The sequence below is a fragment of the Pieris brassicae genome, chromosome 6, assembly GCF_905147105.1.
Source record: "Pieris brassicae chromosome 6, ilPieBrab1.1, whole genome shotgun sequence".
Taxonomy (NCBI): domain Eukaryota; kingdom Metazoa; phylum Arthropoda; class Insecta; order Lepidoptera; family Pieridae; genus Pieris; species Pieris brassicae.
In genome coordinates this window covers 8646850-8671794 of record NC_059670.1, presented here as the reverse complement: position 1 = coordinate 8671794, position 24945 = coordinate 8646850, and the positions used below count along the sequence as shown (strand labels likewise).

At 32.4% G+C, this 24945-nt stretch overlaps 4 protein-coding genes across 6 annotated transcripts; 2 read left to right on the top strand and 2 right to left on the bottom strand.

Annotated features, from left to right (window-relative positions):
• Positions 1–11: 11 nt before the first annotated feature.
• LOC123711278 (vigilin) lies at positions 12–12252 on the top strand. Its single transcript, XM_045663780.1, has 18 exons — positions 12–82; positions 151–217; positions 1564–1831; positions 1926–2141; positions 2258–2464; positions 2769–2984; positions 3233–3416; positions 3589–3719; positions 4341–4524; positions 4856–5577; positions 5835–6069; positions 7087–7373; positions 8158–8403; positions 8727–8864; positions 9102–9196; positions 9508–9721; positions 10153–10365; positions 10786–12252. The coding sequence occupies exons 3-18, from the start codon at positions 1610–1612 to the stop codon at positions 11041–11043; spliced, it is 3768 nt and encodes a 1255-aa protein (XP_045519736.1). The 5' UTR covers positions 12–82; positions 151–217; positions 1564–1609; the 3' UTR covers positions 11044–12252.
• A 736-nt stretch (positions 12253–12988) lies between these two features.
• On the top strand, positions 12989–15320 carry LOC123710837 (phosphatidylinositol N-acetylglucosaminyltransferase subunit P). 3 transcript variants are annotated; one of them, XM_045663089.1, is made up of 4 exons: positions 12998–13080; positions 13180–13272; positions 13496–13618; positions 13840–15320. In XM_045663089.1, exon 4 carries the CDS (start codon positions 13955–13957, stop codon positions 14438–14440), a length of 486 nt encoding a protein of 161 aa, XP_045519045.1. In that variant the 5' UTR covers positions 12998–13080; positions 13180–13272; positions 13496–13618; positions 13840–13954; the 3' UTR covers positions 14441–15320. The 3 variants fall into 3 exon arrangements, with proteins under 3 accessions (XP_045519046.1, XP_045519044.1, XP_045519045.1); XM_045663090.1 differs by having other exon boundaries at positions 12989–13278; XM_045663088.1 differs by having other exon boundaries at positions 12990–13272.
• Positions 15121–18055, bottom strand: LOC123710835 (serine/threonine-protein phosphatase 2B catalytic subunit 3-like). The gene has a single exon (XM_045663086.1). It carries the CDS (start codon positions 17751–17753, stop codon positions 16266–16268), a length of 1488 nt encoding a protein of 495 aa, XP_045519042.1. The 5' UTR covers positions 17754–18055; the 3' UTR covers positions 15121–16265.
• A 1841-nt stretch (positions 18056–19896) lies between these two features.
• LOC123710836 (protein RER1) lies at positions 19897–24852 on the bottom strand. The gene is made up of 5 exons (XM_045663087.1): positions 24596–24852; positions 24364–24468; positions 23753–23849; positions 20557–20780; positions 19897–20105 (listed from the first exon to the last, which is right to left on the bottom strand). Exons 1-5 carry the CDS (start codon positions 24668–24670, stop codon positions 20022–20024), a joined length of 585 nt encoding a protein of 194 aa, XP_045519043.1. The 5' UTR covers positions 24671–24852; the 3' UTR covers positions 19897–20021.
• Between the last annotated feature and the right edge of the window lie 93 nt (positions 24853–24945).

The following is a 24945-nucleotide window of genomic DNA, read 5'->3' as shown; positions in this document are numbered from 1 at the left end:
AGAGGCTACCACCTACAAAATATAAAATATTTACTTAGTTTGTCTTTGGAAAATTGTCTATGGTCTCCGATCGCGGCACTGGGTACGTGTGTTAGTGATAAAAATATTTTTAGGGTTTTTACTATTATTTAATTACAATTTTCTCACCAGGAGGAAGCAATAACGATCCTGGCGTCTCAAGGATAAACGTTTTGGTTGATTTGCTACAGTACATTAGGTAAATATTTAACGATTTTTCCATGCACATAGGTTCCACGTCAAATGTGTTGGAAGAAGGTGACACGTATTATCACAAATTTATTATTCCGGGTGGCGATCTTGTAAGAATATTAATTATCCTAAATAATATGTTATGCTTTTAATTCTTATAGGATTTCCAAAGCTTCTATGTCAATTAAATTGTATATTCTATGATGTTTGCCGTAAATACTTATTAGAAACATGCACAAATGTTAAACTCACATGTACCTATTATCATTTCATTACGCTTAATAACCGGCATTTATGAGCTGAAGCTTAATTACGCTCTTACTTTCCGAGAATATTAAATTAATAACTTTTAACTGTACCCTAATATCCTGTTAGAAAACAAGTAATACATTGATTTTTTAAAACTTACCAGCGTAGAGAACTCAAAGCAAACAAAACCAGATATTACACTAATTGCTACATATTGGTTATGTTACATTACATTTTTTAGTAACAAATACAGTCATTACTTGGTTTTTATTTTGTTAATTAAATAACCACGAATTCCACTACACCAATATTGCTGTTTATATAACCTAGATAAAAATTATATTAAGTGTATATGTTAAAGAAGAATTGCTAATAATTATTTAAATTTTGTTGCCTTGAGCAAGCATTGAATTCTTGAACATCATCAATTGGTTTCCACATATAATTTCTTTTTTAAATATTCACCTAATTATATTTATTTGTAAATTAATGTTCTAGTAGTAACTAATTATATATTATAGGTTAATATTAAGTTGTTTAAGAATTAAAGCTACATGTCATCTAGTACATGAATATTTATATCATACTTCTTTTTTTGTACATAAACATTTCTGATATAGTTAATTTAGTTCATCCCAATATTTTGTTTTTAAAACACAGCTGAGCTTGGTGCTTGAAGCTTTATCTGTTATATTAATACTTATCTTACAGTGAAAGGGAAATTGATGTTGTGTGTCAGGCAACAAAAGTTGATCACCTACTTTGCTATTTAACTACTACTTTTACTATTTAAAATACTGAAGAGACCAAGACCAAACTTTTACTACATTTAAATATATAAAATGTGTAATACAAATCTATGAATAATATTTACAAGTTAATCAAATTGACCTTTAAAGATTATTTCACTATTATCTTAAAAAGTAAATTACTTTTTATAGAGTAATTTACTTATGTCCTTGAACATTTTATAATGTAAATTACAATATGAAACAAATTATGTAAAATCATATGTTGAACAATTTGACAATTGTTCAAATACATGTGGTAGTTGGAAAGCAAATTAAAGTTATACATTATAAAATTATAATATTACGATTTTAGTACTGTAACGACTTGGCGCGAATAAGGACTGCTGGAGGAGACGAAAATGATGCATCAGCAATCCATGATGGTTGGAGATATGATTCCCGTACACTCTGAACTACCCGGGCATAACAATGAAAACATGAACAATGTGGCTTACGAGAACAGCAGTTCTCCGGCGTATGACGACCTTTTTCCGGCTTTGCCTCACTCGCAACCCCCGGTCCAACGTAGTATTCAGCAGGTTACTAACAAACTTCGTGTTGGATCTAGCCTCCATACCCAGGTAAATATTACAATAACTTCATGTCATTATTTCTTTTGTAAATTTTTTTCTATTATTTTTTTAACAGTATATAACACATTATTTTATTTTATAGGTATTCCATGTACCCTATGAAGAGAGGAAACTGGATAATGCCAATACTTTTGGTGAAGGCGAGTCATTAAGGACATGCCAGTCTATCACCAAAGATACTGGGGCTCATATTGAGATATCTACCAGCAAGGATGGAAGTCTCACTTTTCTCATTACGGGAAAACATAGTGCAGTGCTTGATGCAAGGCGTCTCATTTTGACGCACTTTCAACAACAGGTATACAAATTAATTAATTCACATAAATAAAAAATTATGTCCCATTTAATTGCAATATGATACAATACAATCTTTATTGAAATAGAAATTGTTATTAATTTAAAAATCCATTACAGGCAAGCAAGCAAATTAACATTCCAAAAGAACATTACCGCTGGATTTTGGGCAAGCAAGGACAAAAGCTGAAGGAGTTGGAGAAATTGACAGCAACCAAGATTAATGTACCCAGTATTGCAGACAACAGTGAAATCATTACTATTACTGGTACTAAGGAAGGTATTGAGAAGGCAGAACATGAGATTCGAGTGTGCTCTGAGGAACAGGTATATATTAAAATAGAGCAGTATTTTTTATCAAATGTAAAATTTAACAATATAGAATATGTAATGTTGTAACAGCTAACAAAATTATTAATATAATATTAAAGCTATTCTGCAACTTTGTCACACTGATAAGCAGTAATTAAATTACCGACCAAATTAAAAAGCTTGTTTCCTGTAAAGTGGAGAAACTCAAATTTATTACAACATCTTTATCAACATTGTTTTACGATACATTCTATTGTATACAAATTTTATTAATTATGTTTTCTGTGAATAAAATAACTTAATTAATATGAAATTTCAGTCACGTAAGGCATTGGAGCGCATCACTGTGCCCAAGATCTACCATCCCTTCATCCAAGGGCCATTTGGTGAGCGATCAGCGGCACTCAGTGCCGAGACCGGTGCTCGCATTCACATTCCGCCTGCCTCTACTCAAAGCGATGAGATTGTTGTTGCTGGAGAGAAGACTGGTGTACTTGCTGCTAAAGCTCAGATTGAACAGATTTATGAGGAAATGGTTAGTGCGTTTAAATTTCTTGGGGATAATTGCTTATCTATCAGAGAATTAAATATTCAAATTGATTTCCCAAAAACCGAACCCAAGATCGAAATATACATATAGGTGGCCTTTGGTTAACCAAGGAGAATTGTTAAATTTTCGTATGCGTATAGCTCATAAGCAATTAAATAATGTAATATTAATTTATTTAAATGAAAGGTTTTTTTTTAATTTTTCTTATTTCATTATTTACATATATATTTTAGAAGAAGAAATGTTCGACTGTTCGCGTAGAAGTGCCCAAGTCCCAGCATAAATATGTCATTGGTGCTCGTGGAACGACAATTCAAGAAATCTTGAAGGAGACTGGTGTGTCCGTTGAAATGCCACCTCCAGATTCTCCCACAGGAACAATTACACTTCACGGCCCTCACAATAAGATTGGATTGGGTAAGATTAATGATTAATTAATGATTTTGTATAATTAGGTCACTCGTTAATTGCGATAATTGTTCTAGTTTTAAATTATATGTTGTATATGCATTTTAGACTATTATGTTAAGGGATATCTTTTGTATATGCTTTTACACCGCTTTATATATTCACTTGTATTTTATTACAGCTCTATCTAAAGTATGCGAAAAGGCGAATTCCGTTAAAACAGCAACAGTTGATGCACCAACATGGATACATAAGTACATTATTGGGAAAAATGGATCGAACATTAAGAAAATCACTCAGGACTTCTCTAAGGTAAACATTATTTCTATGACCATTATTGAAATTCTATCATTAACAATTATGATTTCGTAATTTAAATTCACTGTTCACTACGCCGAATTACGTCAGATACAAAGTATTTGTATTAAGGCTATTCATATTATGATATTTTAAATTGTGGCTGCCATTTCCTATCTACTATTGTGCATGTGACGTCATCTAACAATTTACAGTTATAAATTCATTTATCAAAAACTAAGTGAGTGTCCAATTTAAAATTAATATTTTTAGTAGAACATTCACAGAGTTAAAGACAGTTTTTTTAGGCAAAGTGCCTTTATAACTTTAGCGAATATTTAGACCAGAGATTTGACACCGATTGTAAATAATTTAACCTTGATATTATTTTATGTAATTAATAAGACATTGTAAAAATTTATACGAAATTTGCATGCCTATTGATATATGGCTGATTGTTCGGATATTTGTAATTGATCAATCTAACCACTGTACCACTATCTTGGCAAATAAAAGATTATTATTATTAATTACCTACAGCTACCGAGCTTGGAATTGTCCAAAAATACAACATATCTATATATAGTCCATAGTTGGAGGTTGCTAATTATAATAAGTAATGGGATGATTGTGTAGGTACATGTTGACATCACTCACTCGGAAGACAAGGTTAAAATTGATGGTCCCCCGGAAGAAGTTGAAAGAGCTCAAGTAGAATTAGATGTGTTTGTCAAGAATTTACTAGCAACACTTACTTATGTTGAACTCACTGTTGACCCTAAGTTCTTCAAACACATCATCGGAAAAAGCGGAGCGAACAGTAAGTTTTTCGATGCTTACAATTTATAGGTTCAGCTAATTTTTCATATAATTTATTGCTGAATAATAGTAAATTTGTTCTCTGATAAAATCCCAAATAATTGAAATTATTTAAAAAAAATAGAGAAACATATGTTTCTAAGTCTTCTATTAAAATATTGGACAATTTAGATAAAATTATACACAACGTAGACGTACTTTTCTTCAGGGATAATACAAAAAAATTAGATTTTGTTATAAAGGTGAAAATAAATAAAATTCCATTAATGATATCTCTTAGTTTTTACGTATACTAATTCCAGAGCTTTCAGAAACTATTTTCTTTCTTACAGTTAACAGACTGAAAGATGAGACTGGTGTAGTTATTAATATTATTGAAAACGAAGGTACCAATGTGATTCGCATTGAAGGCAGTCACCATGGGGTGGCCGAAGCCGAGAGGGAGTTGAGAGATATGGTTAATAAGCTAGAAAATGAAAGGACCAAGGAAGTTTATGTCGACCATAGGTATATCAAATCACTGATTGGCGTGAGAGGCGATAAGATCAAGGAAATTCGTGAGAAATTTGAACGAGTCCTAATATCGCTGCCAGACCAGGGACAAAAGAGGAGTCCCATCAAACTTAGAGGACCTCAGGAAGACATTGAAAAGTGTGAGAAATACTTGCATAAGCTCATGAAAGAGATTGCCGAATCGTCTTACGTACAAGAAGTGCCGATATTCAAACAGTTCCACAAATTTATCATCGGAAAGGGTGGGGCTAATCTTAGAAAAATCCGGGATGAAACTCAAACTGCTATCGACTTGCCGGCGGAAGGTGATGACAGCGATGTTATAACGGTGCGAGGAAAGAGGGAAAATGTCGAGGAAGCCGTAAAAAGGATTCAGCAGATCCATAATGAGAAAGCAAATATTGTGACAGAAGAAGTGACCATTCCACCCAAGTACTATAACTCGCTTATCGGTGCAGGAGGAAAACTAATTCATTCAATTATGGAAGAATGTGGCGGTGTTCTCATCAAGTTCCCACCAGCTGAGAGTGATAGTGATAAGGTATACCTATAATTATGTTAGCTTTTGCGTATCACAAATTGAAATATTTCTATTGAGAAAGGAGTTCGAAAGTATTTTACTGAAGGCTACCTGGCGAAACTTGAGCTAATGTTTTACCATACAGCTTTATATTTCCATAGCAAGTTAGAACTGTCGCATTTGTGTGAGCTAAGTAGTAAATAATGTTGGTTATTCATTTATTATAAGCCTATTTATCCGCCACATTAGAGAATATAATTATTTAAATACATTTTTAGGTTATAATCAAAGGCCCAGTCGAAGACGTGGAGAAAGCGAAGCAACAATTACTTGCGCACGCGTCGGAACGCGAGCTGACGTCACACACGGCCACCGTACGGGCTAAGTCCGAGCATCACAAGTTCCTAATTGGCAAGAGCGGGGCAAATATTAAGAAAATCCGCGAACTAACCGGCGCTCGCATCATATTCCCCACAGAAAAGGATGAGGATAAAGAGGCCATTTTCATTATTGGTAAGGAATATTCGCCTTTCAATCTTGTATTTGAACATTTTTCTGTTAAAGTGTAACTTAAGAAAGGCCGGCAACGCACATGCGAGCTCTGGCATTGAGAGTGTCCGTGGGCGGCGGTATCATTTAACATCAGGTGAGCCTCCTGCTTGTTCGCCCCCTGTCCTATAAACAAAAAATAAGAAATGATAGTGAAATCGGATTGGGTAGGCCTTGTCGTACATACGTGGATCAGGGTCCTAGAGAAGGGACAGATAACCGACGAGCATGCATGGTGAATGTTATGAAAGTGGACGAAGCGAGAGAGGCATGACCGTAGCAAGTGGAGATATGTGGTCTCTGCCTACCCCATTGGGTAAAAGAATGGTGAATGAAACAGATACATTGTTGTGTCCTTTGTGAGGTTAGACGATGGTAACTGCAAAAATATTATCTTGAAAATATGTATATCGAATCATAAATACTTAAATATTAGTTTACTTATTTAACATTGTAGTTATCAAAGCATTATCTCTTTCCTTTTGTGTTATGGGTTATCATGAATGTTATGTAATATATGTCCATACTTGTATACATAACCCCAATAAATTTATATCTGACTATAAAATCAAATAGACTTGCATTATTTTGTTCAAATAGCAATGTTAAGTGTTTTTGATAGTAAAATGAATTAAAATTGTTTTACGCGTTGATAAAATTTTTTTTTTGCTTTCATATAGATTTCTTTACACATTTCTTTTTCATAGAATGATGACAAGTTAGAAATATATAAACTTCATTTCCAAAACAATAAACTGTATCACTTGATTAATTTATTAAGCCAGAAATGTTGTATGTTTTAGAAACAAGAGCCTTTGGTACACCGACATGACTTACAGCTAAATTTTTAAACTTTATTTAGAAAGTGCAGTTCATACAAGACTTTGTAGTTTAGTCTTGATAGTATGTTACGATTTTAGAACCACTTGCGCCTGATGTTTCATAATAGAGAGATTGAAATTGTTTAAAATGGTAATCTAGGTCGCGAAGATCAAGTGGAGGCTGCCCGAAAACAGCTAGAAACCGCAGTAGCGGAGATCAGCAATGTGTCAGAGGGAGAAATGTCAGTGGACCCTCGTCATCACAGGCACTTTGTGGCAAGGCGTGGTGAGGTCCTCAGGCGTATTGCTGATGAGTGCGGTGGCGTACAAATTTCATTCCCGCGACAGGGCGTGGCAAGTGACCGCGTAGTTCTTAAGGGGCCTAAGGAATGCATTGAAGCTGCTAAAATACGGATCAACGAAATCATCGAAGATTTAGAAGCTAAGGTATGTTTTTTAGGGAAAGGAAATAAATTGAGCCGCCGTGCATAACCAGTGCCCGTTCCAATATTGAAATTGATAATTGGCAAAATTAAATATCGCCAATCTTCGGTCGGTCGCTTTAAAAAAAAACGGAAAAATCGGTATTTTCATTAATATTCTTTTCATCATGGTAATCGCTATTGAAAGATAATCTGTACGAGCACTGCTTGTTACGAATCAGAATTAATGTCTTAATGGTCTAAGTAAAAGTTATAAATAAATCGATTTAAGTACATATGTATATACAAATTTGCCGCTAGCTGCCCTCCATTTGATTTAATTAGGTTCAATGTTTATATTGTAACGTAACGAAGTGTTAATAAATGAATTTGCATAAAATGTCTAGAACATAAAAGACTCTTTACTATGTTTTCATTACACAGTAACAAGGTTCATTTAATACCGGATCTAGAAGCTCTTGTGAATCAAACACAACAAAAAAGAATTAGCGCAATCGGTCCAGCCGTTCACGCGTGATGCCGTGACCAAGGGAAATAGGGATTCATTTTTATATATATAGATTCTTATGTAATAGTGTAAGTAATTTTTGTAAATTGATGTCTGTTTTCTAACTTATTTCAAACTATTTCCATTTGAATCAGCTTAGTTGACCACATACTTTTCTTGATTTTAGTCCTTGCCTGGATTTAATTCCCTTTGAAAATTGAAAATAACAGATAGGCTAAAAATAAAGAAAATAAATGTTTTTTGAACCCTCTTCCATTAATTCTTTCTAATATTTTCACAGATAACAATCGAGTGCGTCATTCCACAAAAGCATCACAGAACAGTGATGGGTGCTCGCGGTGCTAAAGTCAAAGACATCACTGCGGAGTTCGATGTTCAGATAAAGTTCCCTGAGAGAGATACGACAGAAGGAGCAGACATTCCAGTGCGAGGTGAAGAGGGATCGGAACCAGGACCAAATGATACCATCAGGATAACCGGACGGCCCAAGAATTGTGAGGATGCTAAAAAAGCCCTTCTCGACCAGGTATGTCTTTGTGGATGGTTTGATAGTACATGTTTCATTTTTAAATGTTATCATTTGAATTAAAGATTCTTCTTAATTCCTTATTATTATTTCTTTCTTAACTTTCGTATTAACAAACGTAGTATAAACGACAAATACCTATCAAGTGTTTTGTCTTTATCACAGAATGTTTTTCTGCAACTACTTGAGATTTATTGTATGTTTATGTATAAATTCCTTGATAGTATATCTGGTATAATATGGCGATACGACGAGTTAACTATAGATCCTGAATCAAATCTTCCAAACATTTATCCTTGATTAAACTGTATTTCTAATTACAGGTTCCTATAACCATTGACGTCGAAGTGCCAAATGACCTGCATAGATTACTTGCTGGTCAAAAACGAAGAGACTTGATGCAGACATATGATGTCCACATCCTCATGCCGCCTAATGATGAGATCACCGATATCGTTAAGGTTATTATACTATTATCCATATCGACTATAATCAATTCTCAAAGCTGTGCAGCGGGAAATTTTATTGATGTATAAGAATAAGCAATATGCTTTAATTGAAAAATGGTTGACTAGAACCTACCTACCTTTTTTACATAAGACTACTAAGCCTTATGCACAAGAAGTAGTATATTTGATACATTGTTTAACATAAAAATCTATATTTTAAAACTAGATTAAATTTCTTAATGATTTTAGGTGACTGGAACACCAACAAATGTTGAAAAAGCCAAACAAGCTCTCACGGAGAAGATAACCGATATGGAGAAAGAAAAGGAAGATAGACTGCTCAGGTAAATACATTATCATTACTATTGCATGCTTGTGTTTTAGGCTGTATCATTGGTTGAAAATAAATATTTTATTTTAGTCTTAAACTTAAAATAATTCTTACTTTAGATACACTATGCTCTAAATGGATGGATGAAAATAAAATAAAAATATGATACTTACATCTAAATAACTTGGTTATAATTGCGTAACTTCATTTAAATAATCTGTGCATTTAAAAAAAATTAACCCTCTAACCCATAAATATTATGTGTAACAACTAAGTGAGTTAGGCGTTAAATCTAAATAATAAATTATAAGTATATTTTTATAGATCATTTGAGCTGAAATTCCAAGTAGACCCCGAATACCATCCCCTAGTGATAGGAAAGGGTGGTTCAGTGATAACAAAGATTCGCACTGACTATGGAGTACAAATTAACTTGCCCAAGCGTGGAGAGCCAGATGACAACATTATTACCATTCAAGGGTATGAAGATAAGGCACACCAAGCCAAGGAAGCCATCATGGCTATTGTGCATCAACTTGTAAGTTAATTTATGACTTTATGTTGAATTTTAATCAGCAACATAAGAAACCATAGTTAAAACTATAATAAAAGTAATTATTAACAAAAACGTGATATAATTAAAATCAAGGTCAAAGAATAATAATTCGTTTTAGTTACTATGTAAGGTTAAATAATCTGCCTTTAATTGTTTTTAATCAGATACAAACTTGGTTGTTTTTACTTTTATTGCATGTAGTTTCTGAACAAAGTTTATTTTTATATGTGGTGCATATTCTTAGTGGCTAGTAAAATGTTATTTAACAAATTTTTATAATAATAATTGTATTTTTATTTAAAAAAAACTAAGTTTTTAAAGCTGAAATGTGTAAATGCTTGTACGCGGTAATCCATGTGATTGAACACTATAAAATTTTTGTTCATGTTTTAACATTCATCATTGCTTTTCAGGATAACCAATACAGGGAGGAAGTTGACATCGATCCACGAGTCCACAGACGCCTTATAGGTCTTCGAGGCAAGAACATTCGTCGCATCATGGATGACTTCAAGGTTGACATCCGCTTCCCGAAGCAGGGCGACGATAGCATCGTCGTCATAACTGGGGATGAAGACAATGTCCTTGATGCTAAGGATCATCTCCTCAACCTTGCAGAGGAATATGTGAGTGTAATTAGAGACTTAGCGCTAAGTCTCTCCTGTCAAATAGCATAGAGAATCCTTCTTGCGAAATCTCGATTCGGATTTCACCTTCATTTACTTCAATTTACTTTTTTATAACGTAACCTTATCAAAAGATAAAGCAGACATTTCCTTAGATGGATGTTTGGGTTGAATTGTTATGTTACTCCTGTATCGTATCATATAATTAAAAAAACTTGATTAATTAAACTTTATTTAGTTGCATATTATGACAGACACATTCTAATCTTATGTTTATTTTCTTCTTTTAATACACACAGTGTTCTATAATCTTCTGTTCTGTAAGAATTATAACTTCTTAAATGTCTAATTACTATTTATTGTATTAAATGCCTCATAAAAGATGGGACATTATTATTAAAATATAATTTGTATGAACAGCTGCAAGACGTCGCAGACCGATACCAGAGACCAGCTGCTCCGTCTTTAGCTGACTTCGGTGAAGTGCTCGAGAACGCAACTACTGCAAACGCGAATGCCAACAACCCTCCCTCTACTGGTTTCGTAGTCAAGGGTGGGCCTTGGGAACAACGCGCGCCTGATACGGCATCTACACACGAATTCCCGACAATGCCCGGTGGCCCCAGGGCCGCTGCCACTCCTTCGAGTGCCCCACCCGCCTGGGGACCACGGCGCTAAGTATATTTATTGCCATCCACACATTACGCCCAACTGACCTTTACTTTAAAGTTTGACTATTCAATACATTTTGATGTCTCAAGTTAGAATCTTGAGGTCTGTCTTTATTTGTAGAGAAAAATAGGACAGGTGTTGAGATTAGATTTGAGTTCCAGAATGTTTACATAATCATCTACGTGGAGTAACTGGATAGACTAGACCTGGTGACGTGCCCTCGTCTTTCATCCTACAAGTTCACTTCTCTGAAGAGTTAAATTAAAAGACAAGTACCTCGATTGTGACTTCTGGTTTTTAAGCGATGCAATTTATTTTTCAAATATCAGCATATGAACTGTAATGAAAATTTGGATCATAAAAAATGGGTTATTGTTTTGGATGGCACTATCTATATCACTTGACCGTTTAATATTCTATCAGATTACTGCAATTATCTCAAGTCTCAACTATGCTTAATTTACAGTATAAATTTAAAATCATGATGAGAATAAAGAAACTTACGATTTTTGTATTACTGTACTACAACTGACAAGTAAGACTGCTTGAAATTATTTCTGCTGCATAAGACCTGTGAGGTGTTGACACAGGGTACTTTAAAATAACATCTAAGCAGAATTTAGGGACTAAACGTACGAAAAAGATACGTTTTAAACGTAATCGTTATATTTTTACTTTCTATTTAAAAGTTCTTTAGTTTTTTGTTTTATTAATTTTCTTCGATGTTGCAGTAATCTGTTTGGCACGATGTTTATCTTTCCAATACGTTTCAGAGCCAAATCACGCCATATCGGTTTTTTTTTTAAGTTTAAATATGCCATTATTTGAGACATTTATCATATGTTTGCTTCATATTTAAAGCATAATAATTTTTATTTTAATATATAATGAAGTTATATTATGATGAATAATAATAATTAGTGCAACATTCATTAAAACACCATATCAATGTGGTTAAATGTAAATTTATGTGAGACTTAAATGCTGCAAAATAGAGTAGTTGGTTATATGTAACCACATAATGTGGATATACAATATAATAAACAATATTTGTCATGTACTTATTGGGCGAAAATGTAATGGAAAAATATTATAATTACTATTATTGATATAATATTTTTTTATGTTTTTAGAGTGATACCTACAACAATGGATTGAATAAATCATAAGACAAGAATTAATATTTTTACAAGTAATTTGTACATAGTTGATAATTGTGTTTGAATATTAATAAAAACTTTTACATAATAAATAAATGTGTCTTTCATAAGATATTCAATGATGAATTAATGACTAGTGGAGTTGTCACCTGTAACCTAATAACATTTTTCAGTATATTAAATAGTTAGTATTGTTCACAAATTTGTTTTCCAAAAATAAATACCTATATTACAAAAAAAACTTATAACTCCAAAATCATAAGTAACTTTAATATAAAAATAAATTCCTTTTAATTGCCTGAAGACATCTTTATCTCTCTTGATGGCATCCTAACTAAATAAATATTCTTATTAGAATATTTTCAAATAGCTTATTATTTACATATTATAAATTTCAAGAATACTTATGTTTATTTAAAGAAACAACCAGGAGAGGAGAATAATAAAATTCATAAAAATGATAAGGAATCTTGTAACTTTAATAAATACTAGTGATATACCAAATTTTTTTTTACTACTGCACTGATTCCTAAAGAAGGTTTAGGTTCAGTCGCAGACATACTGGTTAGAATACATGAAATCAACACGGGCTGGTTTACAATTATATTATGATATTTTAGGGAACAATGTTTATTTATTTTTTTGTTAAACTATCTACATATCTGTTAGTTTGAAGACACACATTCATATTTTCAATTTTCATAACAATTGAATCACGTGGGAACATAAACTGTCTTGTTTACTCGATGTCATGGATTGACATATAACAGAGGTGTTTACCTATAACAAATTTTTTTTTAGAATTTAGCTATGAAGTCTTGACAGTCTTGGATTTCTAATTTCTTGATATGTTGCAGTCGAATTATTGATAAATCTTTTGCCGGTATTTTTAATTTATTTTAGTGTTGGGATTATTAGTGTTTAGTACCATTTAATATTTATCATTGGAAATGTATTTTTGCCTTGTGTAATTTCTTTTTAGTTAACGCCATTCAATACAATCGAATGTTCTGAAAGTTAATATAAATTAACTTATTATTTGACGATATATGATGCCGGGAAAAATGAGCAAAGTGTAAGTGTACGTAAAAGATTATTTTGTATTCTAATGTAACCCAATTACTGAGTATAGTAGGATAGATAGAAAACGTAAGGCTTTTTACAATATTCAATATAAATAAAGTATTTACTTTGTGTAGAGAGAGTTCTATCTAGGATATGGTTCACACATTAATTATAAAGCCTAGATTTAAACTTCAGTCATAATATATAGGAAACATTGTTCCATTTTATTTCAGATCACTAAATATTCCATTTTCTACAAATGCTCATGCTCGCATTGCATATGATGTCATTAATGTTGACAAAGAATTAAAAAATGTGTTTAGAAGTTTAGCTGTTGAAGATAGTAACCTTATTATGTGAGTATATTATTTTTTCTTATTATTTACATACCACTGTAAAATGTTAAACTATTTATTCTTTATTCTTAATATTGCAATAAAAGTGTAAAGTTAGTGTAGTTTTAACAACAGTTATAGTTAATGACTAAACACCATCTTAAGCTAAGTATGAAGAGAGCAATAAAGGTGACTTAGGTTAGGAATATGGAAGTTTCTAATATAAATTTGTTTGCTTTCAGTCATTTTGAAGGAGACGACTACAAAATTTTAAGGCTTTCAGTGAATGGATTGCTCCAAAATTTAAGTTTGGTTACGAAAACCATAAGTTTGTTTAGTTTGTAAGGAGTAAAAAACATGCCAGAACATACTCCAGCTCCCAGTCCAGCGCGTTCAGTTTATGGCTTTTCTATGTATTTGTTTAGTAAAACAGTGCTTGCACTGTATTTGATATGGGCCATAGTTCCTAATGAGTATTTTCATTACATGTACATTTATTATATACCACAAAAATTTTGGTCAACAGCTGTACCCATACAATGTTTAGTTGCATTGACATTATTTGCTTTTCTGATCTATCCCAGTTCTAATCTTATGTTAGCATTTACATGTGATAGTATAAACTCTATTTGGGATAAGTTTAGTTGTAAAAGTAATGAAATTAACAATTATCAGAGGTCTATTCAGCCTGTTTGTATTTGTAAGACAAATGAAAAATGTAAAAAAATATATTTTTCCACAACACCTAAAGATTTAGATGAAAATACTGTACCACAACTGTATGATTTAGATATACGTTATGTTTGTAAAAAGTTGTATTTGAATAGATATAAAAATATTTAACTGTTATGTATTTTAGTCTCCTTATACCATACAGCAAACATCTGGTGTTGTTGAATGTTGTCATATGTAATAGGCAGTATCAAGGTTATTTCTAATCTTAAACTCATTTCCAGTATGCTTGGTATTCACTGTCATTGATATATATAGAAAGTTACAGGGAATAGGGTTTGAATATCATAACTGGTACAATGTGCATGATAAATTGAAAATGGTCATATTGTGTACTGTATTTGTAAAAGAACCTGTTGCAGCCTGGCTATACTATTGAAATTTTAAACATTTAATATTTTTTAATTACAATTTGTTACAATTACACTAGGTAAACTTAAGAGGTTACAGTAGACAGTTACAGATATGTCTGTCTGCAGTATATTAAATTCAATACTTTTATCATTATACTTACAAGTATTACAGTAGACAGTTACAGATATGTCTGTCTGCAGTATATTAAATTCAATACTTTTATTATTATACTTACAAGTATCAAACCTGATACAATACAAACACATTTTTTTCGTTAAAATAGATTTTGCCTTAAAGATATTATTCTAAGAATAAAACTATATTTTGGATCTCAATGTTAATATATTTTATAAGGATAAAACAACACTTCCCATAATTAGTACAAAATGAAATAAAATACATTGTTAGTTTTTACATAGGAAAGATTTAGGTAAAAGACTTAAAAATGAATTTTAACTACTATATAAGGCTTAAAAATTGAGATAAACTTTGAATACTTTGACTGAAATTATGTAAGCCACTTTTAGTATTCACAATGTCAAACTTATAGCTTCAAGAATATTATTGGCTGACCAAAAGAGATTTTCCAACAGTGCATAGGTCATTAAACCTGTGTTAAGTGAAATATGAAATAGAAGCTGTAAGAAAATCTGCAGTTAGACTAGCCGCTACATCTTATATGTATACCAATATATTATGACTAAGATTTTAACATGAGATGTTTCAGCATACAAGTTCCACTGCTCACATGCTGCAAATATTCAGCATACATCCAAATATAAATTATTAAAGTATATTTAAGATAGTAATTTTTATATATTTTGTACAATAAAATACAGTTAAGTACAACTTGTAGCAAAGATATTAAAGAGAGTAATATTTATCTAAAGTGTTAAAGCTAACGTGTGTGTACGCTCGAGGCATATTTACACATCACACACACATGGCAACAACACACCATGTGCTCAACACTATAGTACATAATAATTATTTTATTACTTAAATATAGAATAAAAGGACATGCCAAAGCTGAACTTCACCACTTTACAATAATTTCAATGCATGATTAGCCAATGAACATGCCTGTACTCAACTAGCAAATTGCTAATAAATAATACATTGATCGCTTAATATCACAGCTAATTATGCTTTGAAAATTATAGACTTGTCTAATTTTCACTAATGTAGTGTTAAGAAGAAAATTTGAATAAATTTATATTACAATATCATGTCTTTTCATATGAAAATTTTAAATTACATTACCAAAAATTAAACAGTGCATTGCATTATAAATAAATGTGCATTCTTATTATTTAATTGACTAAACAAATTTGTTGCCTGCAGATCTGTTATAATATTTTAAATATCGAAAGTTAATATCTTATAAGAGAAATTTTAATTTTATCTATAGAAAAAAAGTTAAATCCAAATTTTAAAACATTTAGTATGACAAATCCCTTCAAATCCACCTTGTTTTCATAAAAATCATTCCAAAGATTAAGTCTCCATAACACATTTCACCAGCACTCCTTATTTGGGAAAAATTATGAGTAAGGATTGAAGAGAAGTATCAACAAGCACTTCACGAGTGTGCATTGCTGTTGACATGTGGCTTCTTTTCTTGAGTATCCGGTGTGCGTTGGCCATCACGCCTTGGGGGCATGCGCTCATTAATGGCATCCAAGCCTTTAGCCTCAGCAAACGAGGTGATCTTATGATTTGGTGAAAAGCCCTGCAGTGCATTCTTAAGTGAAGTTTTACCTCCAGAAAGGGCACCCAAGGGTAATGCACCAGTGGGTGTTAATCCTTTAAGTTGTAAAACAGACTCACTCTCTTCACGTAGCACAGAGAATACATGAGCCATCTTACCAATGGCTCTTATCTTATTGCGAATGACCTCTTTCCTGAGATTAGCTTCCTCCAAAGCATCTTCACCTTCCGTCATCAGCTCATCATCAGAACAAATATTTAATACATTAACCAACATTTCAGTCACTTTCTCACCAACAAAGGGAAGTGACCATGTAAAGACATCCATGAAGTTTGGTAACCAGTAAGGATGGGGTGAGCAGTTAAATTGCCTGATGTTCATAACATTATTTTCATATTTAAGAACTGCAGCCTTGTTGTTGTACACATCCAAATAGTTAGGAGCTGAGAAAATAGTGATAAGACTGGGGAATCCAGTTGTTTGACTTTTACGATACATTCGATATCCTGCATCTTGTGCCTCATGAGCTCGAATAATAGATAATAAATTATTTCTTTGAAGAAAATCACAACATGCAGCATAGCTGTAGAAGTAAGAACAGCCTCTTACAGAGTTGTGTGAGAAATGTTCTGCATTTTTCTCATTACCAAAATCTTCCAATGGATCTGACCACAGTAGATCACACATAGCTCCATATGCAGGAGGCTCTTTGAATCTATCTAGTTTACGAATATCATCTAAACTGCTTATTTCTGGAGATAGACCTCCATGGACACACAGGAACTGCTGGTTCATAAGTGCAGCCAAAGGTAGGCAATCAAAAGCATCCATACAAGCATCATATACTTTTTCAGAGTATTTGATCTTGCATTCTTGTTTGAAGGTAAAATATTCTGTCAAGTGTCGGCATTCGTGATTACCGCGTAATAGAAATAAGGTCTTCGGATAGCAAATTTTCAAAGCCCACAGGTAGAGTACACATTCTATACTGAAGTAACCTCTGTCGACATAATCACCTAAGAATAAATACTTGGTGCATGAAGGAGAACCTCCAACTTCGAACAATTTCATCAAATCGTAAAACTGCCCATGGACGTCTCCACATACGGTGACCGGGGAATCAATTTCGATCATGGTTTTTTCTGAACGAAGAAGGGTGGCACCATCTTGGATAATTCGTAGAGCCGCATTTTCCTCAATCCGGCCTTCTAAAATAAAATGTTGCTTAAGTACATCTGGAAGAGGTTTGCCCGTTTTCTCATCGAATACTTCTGATACGGTGAGCTTATGGCTGGGAGGGAAAGCTACACTTTGGATCATTCGCTGCGTAGTCGAAACTTTTTCATTATTGTCACACATATTGTTGAAGTAACAACAGTTCCATAAACGCCACTATTTTCGAAATTAAAAATGGCAGATGAGAAATTAAATCCGTATTTCACAGGAGGCGAGAGAATAGTTTACTACTGCGCACTGGAAAACAATGCGCAAACTTCTGGCGAGTGGTCAATAAAAGAAACAGGGATATCGAGCGCGTTTTCACTGTATCACTGAATCCACTGAAATTAGAAATAGTAACTGGTAACATTAGTAGGGCAGCAGGGTGACCATCTGGAAAACAATCGACCTACCAACTGTTAGTTCAAAATCGGCTTGCGGTAACTAAACTGCTTTTGCTTATTTTTTGTTATAATTTGTCGTTTGATTTCCGTTACGTAATGTCACCGACGCTTGACTCGCAGTATATTATCGACTGATTATTGATGGAACCAAAAACAAATTAGCTTCCAGCAATTGCGAAATTAAAATCTGAATAAATTTATATGAATGCGCTGTCTGCGCCTTCTGTAATTCAGGTAACATTACTGCTCAAATTTTCGCCCTTAATGCTTTTGGTTTCGATAAATAGTTTACGTTTTAAATACCATAGTAAAAGAATGTATGGTTGCTGTTTTCCTACTTTATATGTAAAAATGTCTAACTGTATGTATTTATGAAGAGTACTTCTCCATTTAAACTTCTAAAAACTTCATTAAGAACAAAAGCACGTTAAGCATTTCGTACACATTATGAATTTGAATTAATTGGTAAATTCATGAGGTCTATATTACTCGGCAGCGCCCGCTGTCAAATGGGTCCATCTTCGTCACTGGGCATCAGGTGGGGAGGCCACATCGCGCACACGCTATTGGTTCGGCAGCTGTACCACCAGCACTTTTTTGTACAACAGTTAATTTTTTTTCTAGACTTACATTTTATAATGTAAACAAATTCAATGATGGTCTCACAGTTAAAAAAATATTCAGTATAATTTACAACGACAGATTTACAACGAAAACGCAGATACAGACATGTTGATTATAATAAAAAAATTTAATGTTTTACAAATTACTGAAATCTGAAATGATAAAAAAAATTCAAAATGACAGAGCAAATGTAGGGAACTGGCAAAATATTAAATTCGAACGTGTTGACTAAAGGGATAATTCGTTTTATATTTAATTGATATAATCATCGTCGTCGGATTTCGGTAAAGGTCAAATTAAGACAGACTGAAACTTAATCAAAGACTCTTATACTATTGTATTAATTGTAAGTTAATATTTTAGGGATGGATCTTAGCTAACATTCACTACAATAAGATAGCAGCGCTATGGATTAAAAAAACAGTACAAATATAGTCTAAGACATTATGTCCACTAAACCTTAATACAGTCACCATGGTAGATAAATTTTGCTTTCTTGGGTTCAAAAAATATTGTTTATGTTACTCGTTACTAGGATGACATCAGCGCTAGCAGTATGTATATTAAATACTAAGTTTTACGATTTCTACCGAACTTTAATCAATGGGTTTTTATTACTACAGGAACTAGTTTTTCACGTCTTAAACAGTCTAATATAAGTTCATGTTTATTCTCATTACGGTTTGCACCATCCAACGCAATGAATTATTTTTATCTTTAGCGACTATTTTTAACTCTAGGGTAATAATTGCTTTGATAAACCGTCGTTAAATATACTTTAACTACCTAGTAACCACACAAATTATCTCGTTTGTTTTAGCTCATTATTTAACAAGACCAAGCTATGTCCCACATAATACGCTAGTATACTGCTCGTTAAAGTGGGGCCGTAGGTGATGTAAACATTTTACTAAATTCCATTTACATATTGTCTTTCAAAAGTATAAGAATTTTATTTAAAAATGCCTAAGTATATAAAATTGCCTTCGTGGTTGGGTTGATATAGTGGAAGCCCGAGATCCTGGGTTGAAATTATGGTAAAATAATAAAATTACCCATTATGCAGTTTAGGTACATAATCAGACTAGAAGAATTATCACTGTATAGACGCTATAGGGTAAAGGGACTTCAAACAATACATATATATATATATATATATATATATATTGAAAAATAATATATAAAATCTTAAAATATTACAATAACTTTTAATTACATTACAATTCATAATATTACATTGAAATAAAATTAAAAACATTACAATATAAACTGTATTTCTAGAACATAAGTAGGTGTGTACAACAGATTGGCGTTGATCATCTGTAGCTGTTGGTGTGAAGTACATCTGAACATTGCATTAACTAAATCGTTTTACCTATGGTCAGTTCACAGTCACTGCTGAATCAACCGCTTTGTATTTCGGCTTACTGTGGGTGAATGGCAAGTAACGATATTTCATCATATGCTGAAACAATAATGATTCGTTATAAATTAAGCAGATGAATGACGAACAACCTTTTAAGTGTCTTCCTAGTTTATACATGTACTATAAAAATGAAAAGCTATTCAATGTATTGTCCTTATTACAATTGTGGCTTTGCAAATAATGAGCAGAAGAATGTAGAATTAAATGACAGAAGCTTAGGAGTGGCAACAATCTCACACAATTTTTCGAGATTAAATATTTTGTTGACGCCTTCTTAGAAATGTTTGTGGCAATGTCATTATTTTACATGATTTGGTCGCCAAAACCGCGTCCGGGGCGTCCGGGGAATGTAAGTGTGTACAAAAAATTGTTTATTATAAAATAAATAAACTATTTTATATACTTGGGTCGCGTTTACCCTAATAATGACACTACATCTTAATTTTAAACCAGCTAAATATGGACATTAGTTATATTAATCAAACCATACCTTAATTTGCCTCTTCATTGTAATGCAGAATAAAGTTATGAAATACATCACTAATATAGGCCAGAATACTGGTATATTGAATGCATCAATAAAGGTGCAGAAGAACGCAAATATAGTACTTTTAGTTACAGATAACCAAAATTTAAACTCTGGTAATCTCCGAATAAAGGGTCGGAATTCTTCAGTTGATCTAGTTGGTAATGCCGGGCCATTTTCATCATCACCTGTAAATTTAAACAAATTATTAATAAAAAAACTAAATACATGTTCAAATGTTATGTTTTAGTATGGTTTCAATATTAAAGGCATCACAGACAATTCCCTCTTGTTATCAAACTTTAATAAATAATAGTGTGAAACATAATTTCACACTAGTATTTATTAATTAGTTTAAATTTTGTACAGAATTAGTCTTATGTATTATATTGATTGTAAGGCATAGCCAATAAAACTGTTTATATGTCTGAAGTTATTGATACTGTCTTTATAATTTTAACTGAAATTCTACCTATCAGCATAACTTAAGGGTAATACAAGCAATTTAGCATTTACAAGAATATATATTTTAAATAGTAGTTTGTTAATTAAGCTGTAATTACTTTCTACATTGGTTTCAAATACATCTTAATCAATGTCTATAAAGTGCATCAACTTTTTTTATAAGTGAATAGATTCACAAAAATTACATTAGGTTATTTTGTATGTAAAATGTTTACAAACAAAATAAAATACAAAAACTATTCACTATTACAATACTGATAGTTTAAAATATTTGTTTTATCTCATCCAGAATTTAATTAAAGAATCAAGTTTTGCTCTATTCTTATTATACTAATATTGATTTCTACCACAATTTTAGTTACTTACTTGTTACTCACAAGGATAAATTTCTACATATTTAAAAAAAATATCAAATTATAAATGTATCTTTATTATTCTGGTAACTTTTAAATGTCTATAGTAAGAATAGATTAAAGAATAAAGTTTTGCTCCATTCTCATTCCAATATATTATACATATTTATTTACATTAGGTCCTTACATATGAAATTGGCGTTTTGTATGGGAGGAACAAAAAGTCGAATATTTTTAAATATAATATATTTAATTAATCAAAGTATCAACCATTGTTTTCTATTCACTTTTGCCATCTCATAGGTAGTTCATTGATCCCTTTACTAAAAAAACCAGTCGGACGGGAATCAATAAAATCTGTGAAGGCGATTTGGACTGCCCCATCAAAGTTAAATTTTTTCCCTTGCAAGAAGTTGTCCAAATTCGAAAAAAATGATAATCTGTTGGAGCAAGGTCCGGGGAGTACGGAGGATGTCTTAGATATTCCAAATGAAGCTCTTCTTATTTGGTAGCCGTCTATTGTGCAGTGTGTGGTCTAGCGTTGTCGTGAAATAGCAGTGGCGTGAAGCGATTGACCAGCCTAGGTTGTTTAGCTGCTAGCTTTTCCATCATGGTTTGCAATTGCTGAAAATAGACATCAGCCGTAATAGTCTGGCCAGAGTTGAGAAAACTGCAATGAACAAAACCGGCACTAATCCACCAAACGCTTACAAGTAACTTTTTTGGGGTTAATTTTCGCTTGGGGCAGGATTTGGCTGGCTGGCCAGGATCCAACCAATGCGCTGAGCGCTTCCGATTATCGTAAAGAATCCATTTTTCATCACAGGTAATGATTCAGTTTAAAATATCTTCATTATTGTGCCGGTTGAGTAATGTAACGCAGCAGTCGACGCGCGTTTGCCGGTTTGCTTCAGTCAATTCGTGAGGTACCCACCTTTCAAGCTTTTTAATCTTCCCAATTTGCTTCAAGTGAATTAAAACAGTTTTATCACTAACACCGCAGCCTGCAGCTAACTCGGACGTGGTTTGCGATGGAACCGCTTCCACAATAGCCTTCAATACTTCATTATCAACTTGGGTCTCAGGCCGTCCACGGGGCTTGTTCTGCAGGTCGAAATTTCCAGAACGAAAACGAACGGTGTTTTCTTTTGCAACATGACCGCCATACACATCATTCACCCTTCGAGTCGTTTCCGCAGCACAAGTGCCACGGCGGAACTCGTACTCTTAAATAATGCGATACTTTAAGTTTTCCATTTTGTAAAATGAGTGACGCAAACAGAAAAAAAACAGAAGAAAAAACAAATGAATGACGGTCATCGTAGCACAAATACATGAGTAGCTGTACAAATTTGAATTTGAAATTACTAACCAAAGAGGAGGTATTTGAGGTCAAAGTGGCCAGTGACAAAACGCCAATTTCATATGTCAGGACCTAATATGTCCAACAATGCCACAAGTGTGCCCTTAAGTAACTTTAAACAAAGATAATTTTTAATTTTAAAATTAATTTGATAATCAAATTATAGTTTAACCTATTTAGGTGCATGAGGGCAATTTTTTTACGGATGATACGCAATAATAATAAGTAATAGCGTCACGAAGCTGTGCAGCGTTTTTGCCGAAGGAAAGGGAGAGAGTGATTGTGATAGAGTGAGAATGGGGGAATGTAGCATAAAGCAAATAGTCATGGAGCGAGAGTAGGGCAAGCAAGCAAGTGAGAAAGATCGAGAGAGTGAGAGTAAGTGAGATCGAGAAAAAATATATGCTATTGGTTGATGTATCCATTTAGTAGTTACATATTAGAACTTTAGAAGGCAATTCTGTTGCATAACTTCTTGTGGAGATTTTTTATTATCATTAGCATGTATACAGTGTGTAAACAGTTTGAATATAGATATACAAATACATGGAGTGATCATACACTGGAACATGATTATCTATTGGGGCTTTTACTTTAGTAAAAATATAAATATAATTTACAAAGAAGTTTTACTTCTGACATGTGTACTATGTATGCACACAATTTTTTTATTATTAATAATTTATTTTTCTGGTTCACATAAATTACTCTTTTTTTAATTTAGTTATTCATAAATATTACTTTTAAACCTTTGAGTACCATATATTTCACACAAGACACTCATAGAATTAAATACAATAACTGAGGGTCAATAACCGAAACTGATAAAATTATCAGTGCCAGTCACTGTCACAGTCACCAACTCATGGAAATATACTAAATATTGTACTACAGAAAAATTACTTAGTCATGATATTTTTGGCATAATTTGCTATTAAATAAAACTTGATATTGAAGGTTATAAGAACTTTACACTTACCATCAAAATCCATAGCGGGATCAATCTTTGGTGTCAGGAATGCAATAAATAAATTTAAGTGATATATTCCTAAAGCATATGTAACAATATACCATCCCTGAAATTAAAAAAAAAGCTGGTAAATACAAAAAATTGAAATTAACATATCAGTTTAAAAGAGAAGAGAGAGTTGCAACCATACTATCATATTGGCCTTCCACAACCAAATACAGTGGACCCCCCAGTAATCCGACACAGTCATTTATTTATTTTTGAATATTTTTTTGATTATTGAATATTGATTTGTACTTCAGAGTACATACATATAACATATAGAATCTTATCATTATATCTTTAATTTGTTGGATGTCCTGCCAAACAAAATGTTTGTCAGATTACTGGGTGTCCACTATAAATATAAATATATATTGAGTAACAACAATTTGTTACATAGTAATAACATAAGTTGTCATTGGCAGATGGAGATATGAGGGAGGGTTAATTTCTTGCTGTTAGTTTAATTTGTCTTTTAGGTATCATAAAAATGTAAGTTTAATCCTAGAACTGGAAGATGTAATATTTAGTTGATAATATGCCTATAATTTAAATAGAGTTGAGTGTAAAATACTTACTTGTTTTAAAAATACTCTGAGGACAAATAGTAATATCAGTAACAAAGCTACTGCCCATCTGCTTTTCGAATGAGGTGTCCATTTATCTAATAACCCTTGATATATCTGCAATGCGATTAGGCGTAAACTACATTTTAGTCAAGATATACGAATATTAAGAATAAAATAAAATATAAATACAGGAACTTTAACATCAGCATAACAAAATTTATGAGAGGAACAATTTATAAACCTGTGAAATACGTGTCCATCCTTGTGATACAAAACCTCTTCTGGTATCAGAACTTAAATCACTACCGTCCATCATATTTTGATTTCGAACTTATGTGTAATTGTAATCACATTAGCTTTTAATTATTATATTTTACATTTATAGGGGTACATTAAATTGAATACATAATTAATCGCCTACAAATTCCAGACATTACAAAATACGAATTTTATACTTCAATTAGTATTCAGCAGATAAATTACATAGCATTACAGACTACAGTAAACTATAGAAAGCGATAAGTACACAGAACAAAATAAGCACGTTATGCACACAGCATAAAATCCTCGAATATACACTAAAATTCAAAT

What these genes read in the sequence shown, in the direction of transcription:
- LOC123710836 (XM_045663087.1), bottom strand. Translation starts at nt 24,670, where the DNA reads ATGATGGACGGTAGTGATTTAAGTTCTGATACCAGAAGAGGTTTTGTA. An exon ending in TCAGAGTATTTTTAAAACAA is followed by an intron (nt 23,850 to 24,363) that starts GTAAGTATTTTA and finishes TTTTAATTTCAG; the next exon opens with GGATGGTATATTGTTACATA. An exon ending in TCCCGCTATGGATTTTGATG is followed by an intron (nt 20,781 to 23,752) that starts GTAAGTGTAAAG and finishes TTAAATTTACAG; the next exon opens with GTGATGATGAAAATGGCCCG.
- LOC123710837 (XM_045663090.1), top strand. Translation starts at nt 13,955, where the DNA reads ATGCCAGAACATACTCCAGCTCCCAGTCCAGCGCGTTCAGTTTATGGC.
- LOC123710835 (XM_045663086.1), bottom strand. Translation starts at nt 17,753, where the DNA reads ATGTGTGACAATAATGAAAAAGTTTCGACTACGCAGCGAATGATCCAA.
- LOC123711278 (XM_045663780.1), top strand. Translation starts at nt 1,610, where the DNA reads ATGATGCATCAGCAATCCATGATGGTTGGAGATATGATTCCCGTACAC. An exon ending in AACAGATTTATGAGGAAATG is followed by an intron (nt 2,985 to 3,232) that starts GTTAGTGCGTTT and finishes TATATATTTTAG; the next exon opens with AAGAAGAAATGTTCGACTGT. An exon ending in CTGAGAGTGATAGTGATAAG is followed by an intron (nt 5,578 to 5,834) that starts GTATACCTATAA and finishes ATACATTTTTAG; the next exon opens with GTTATAATCAAAGGCCCAGT.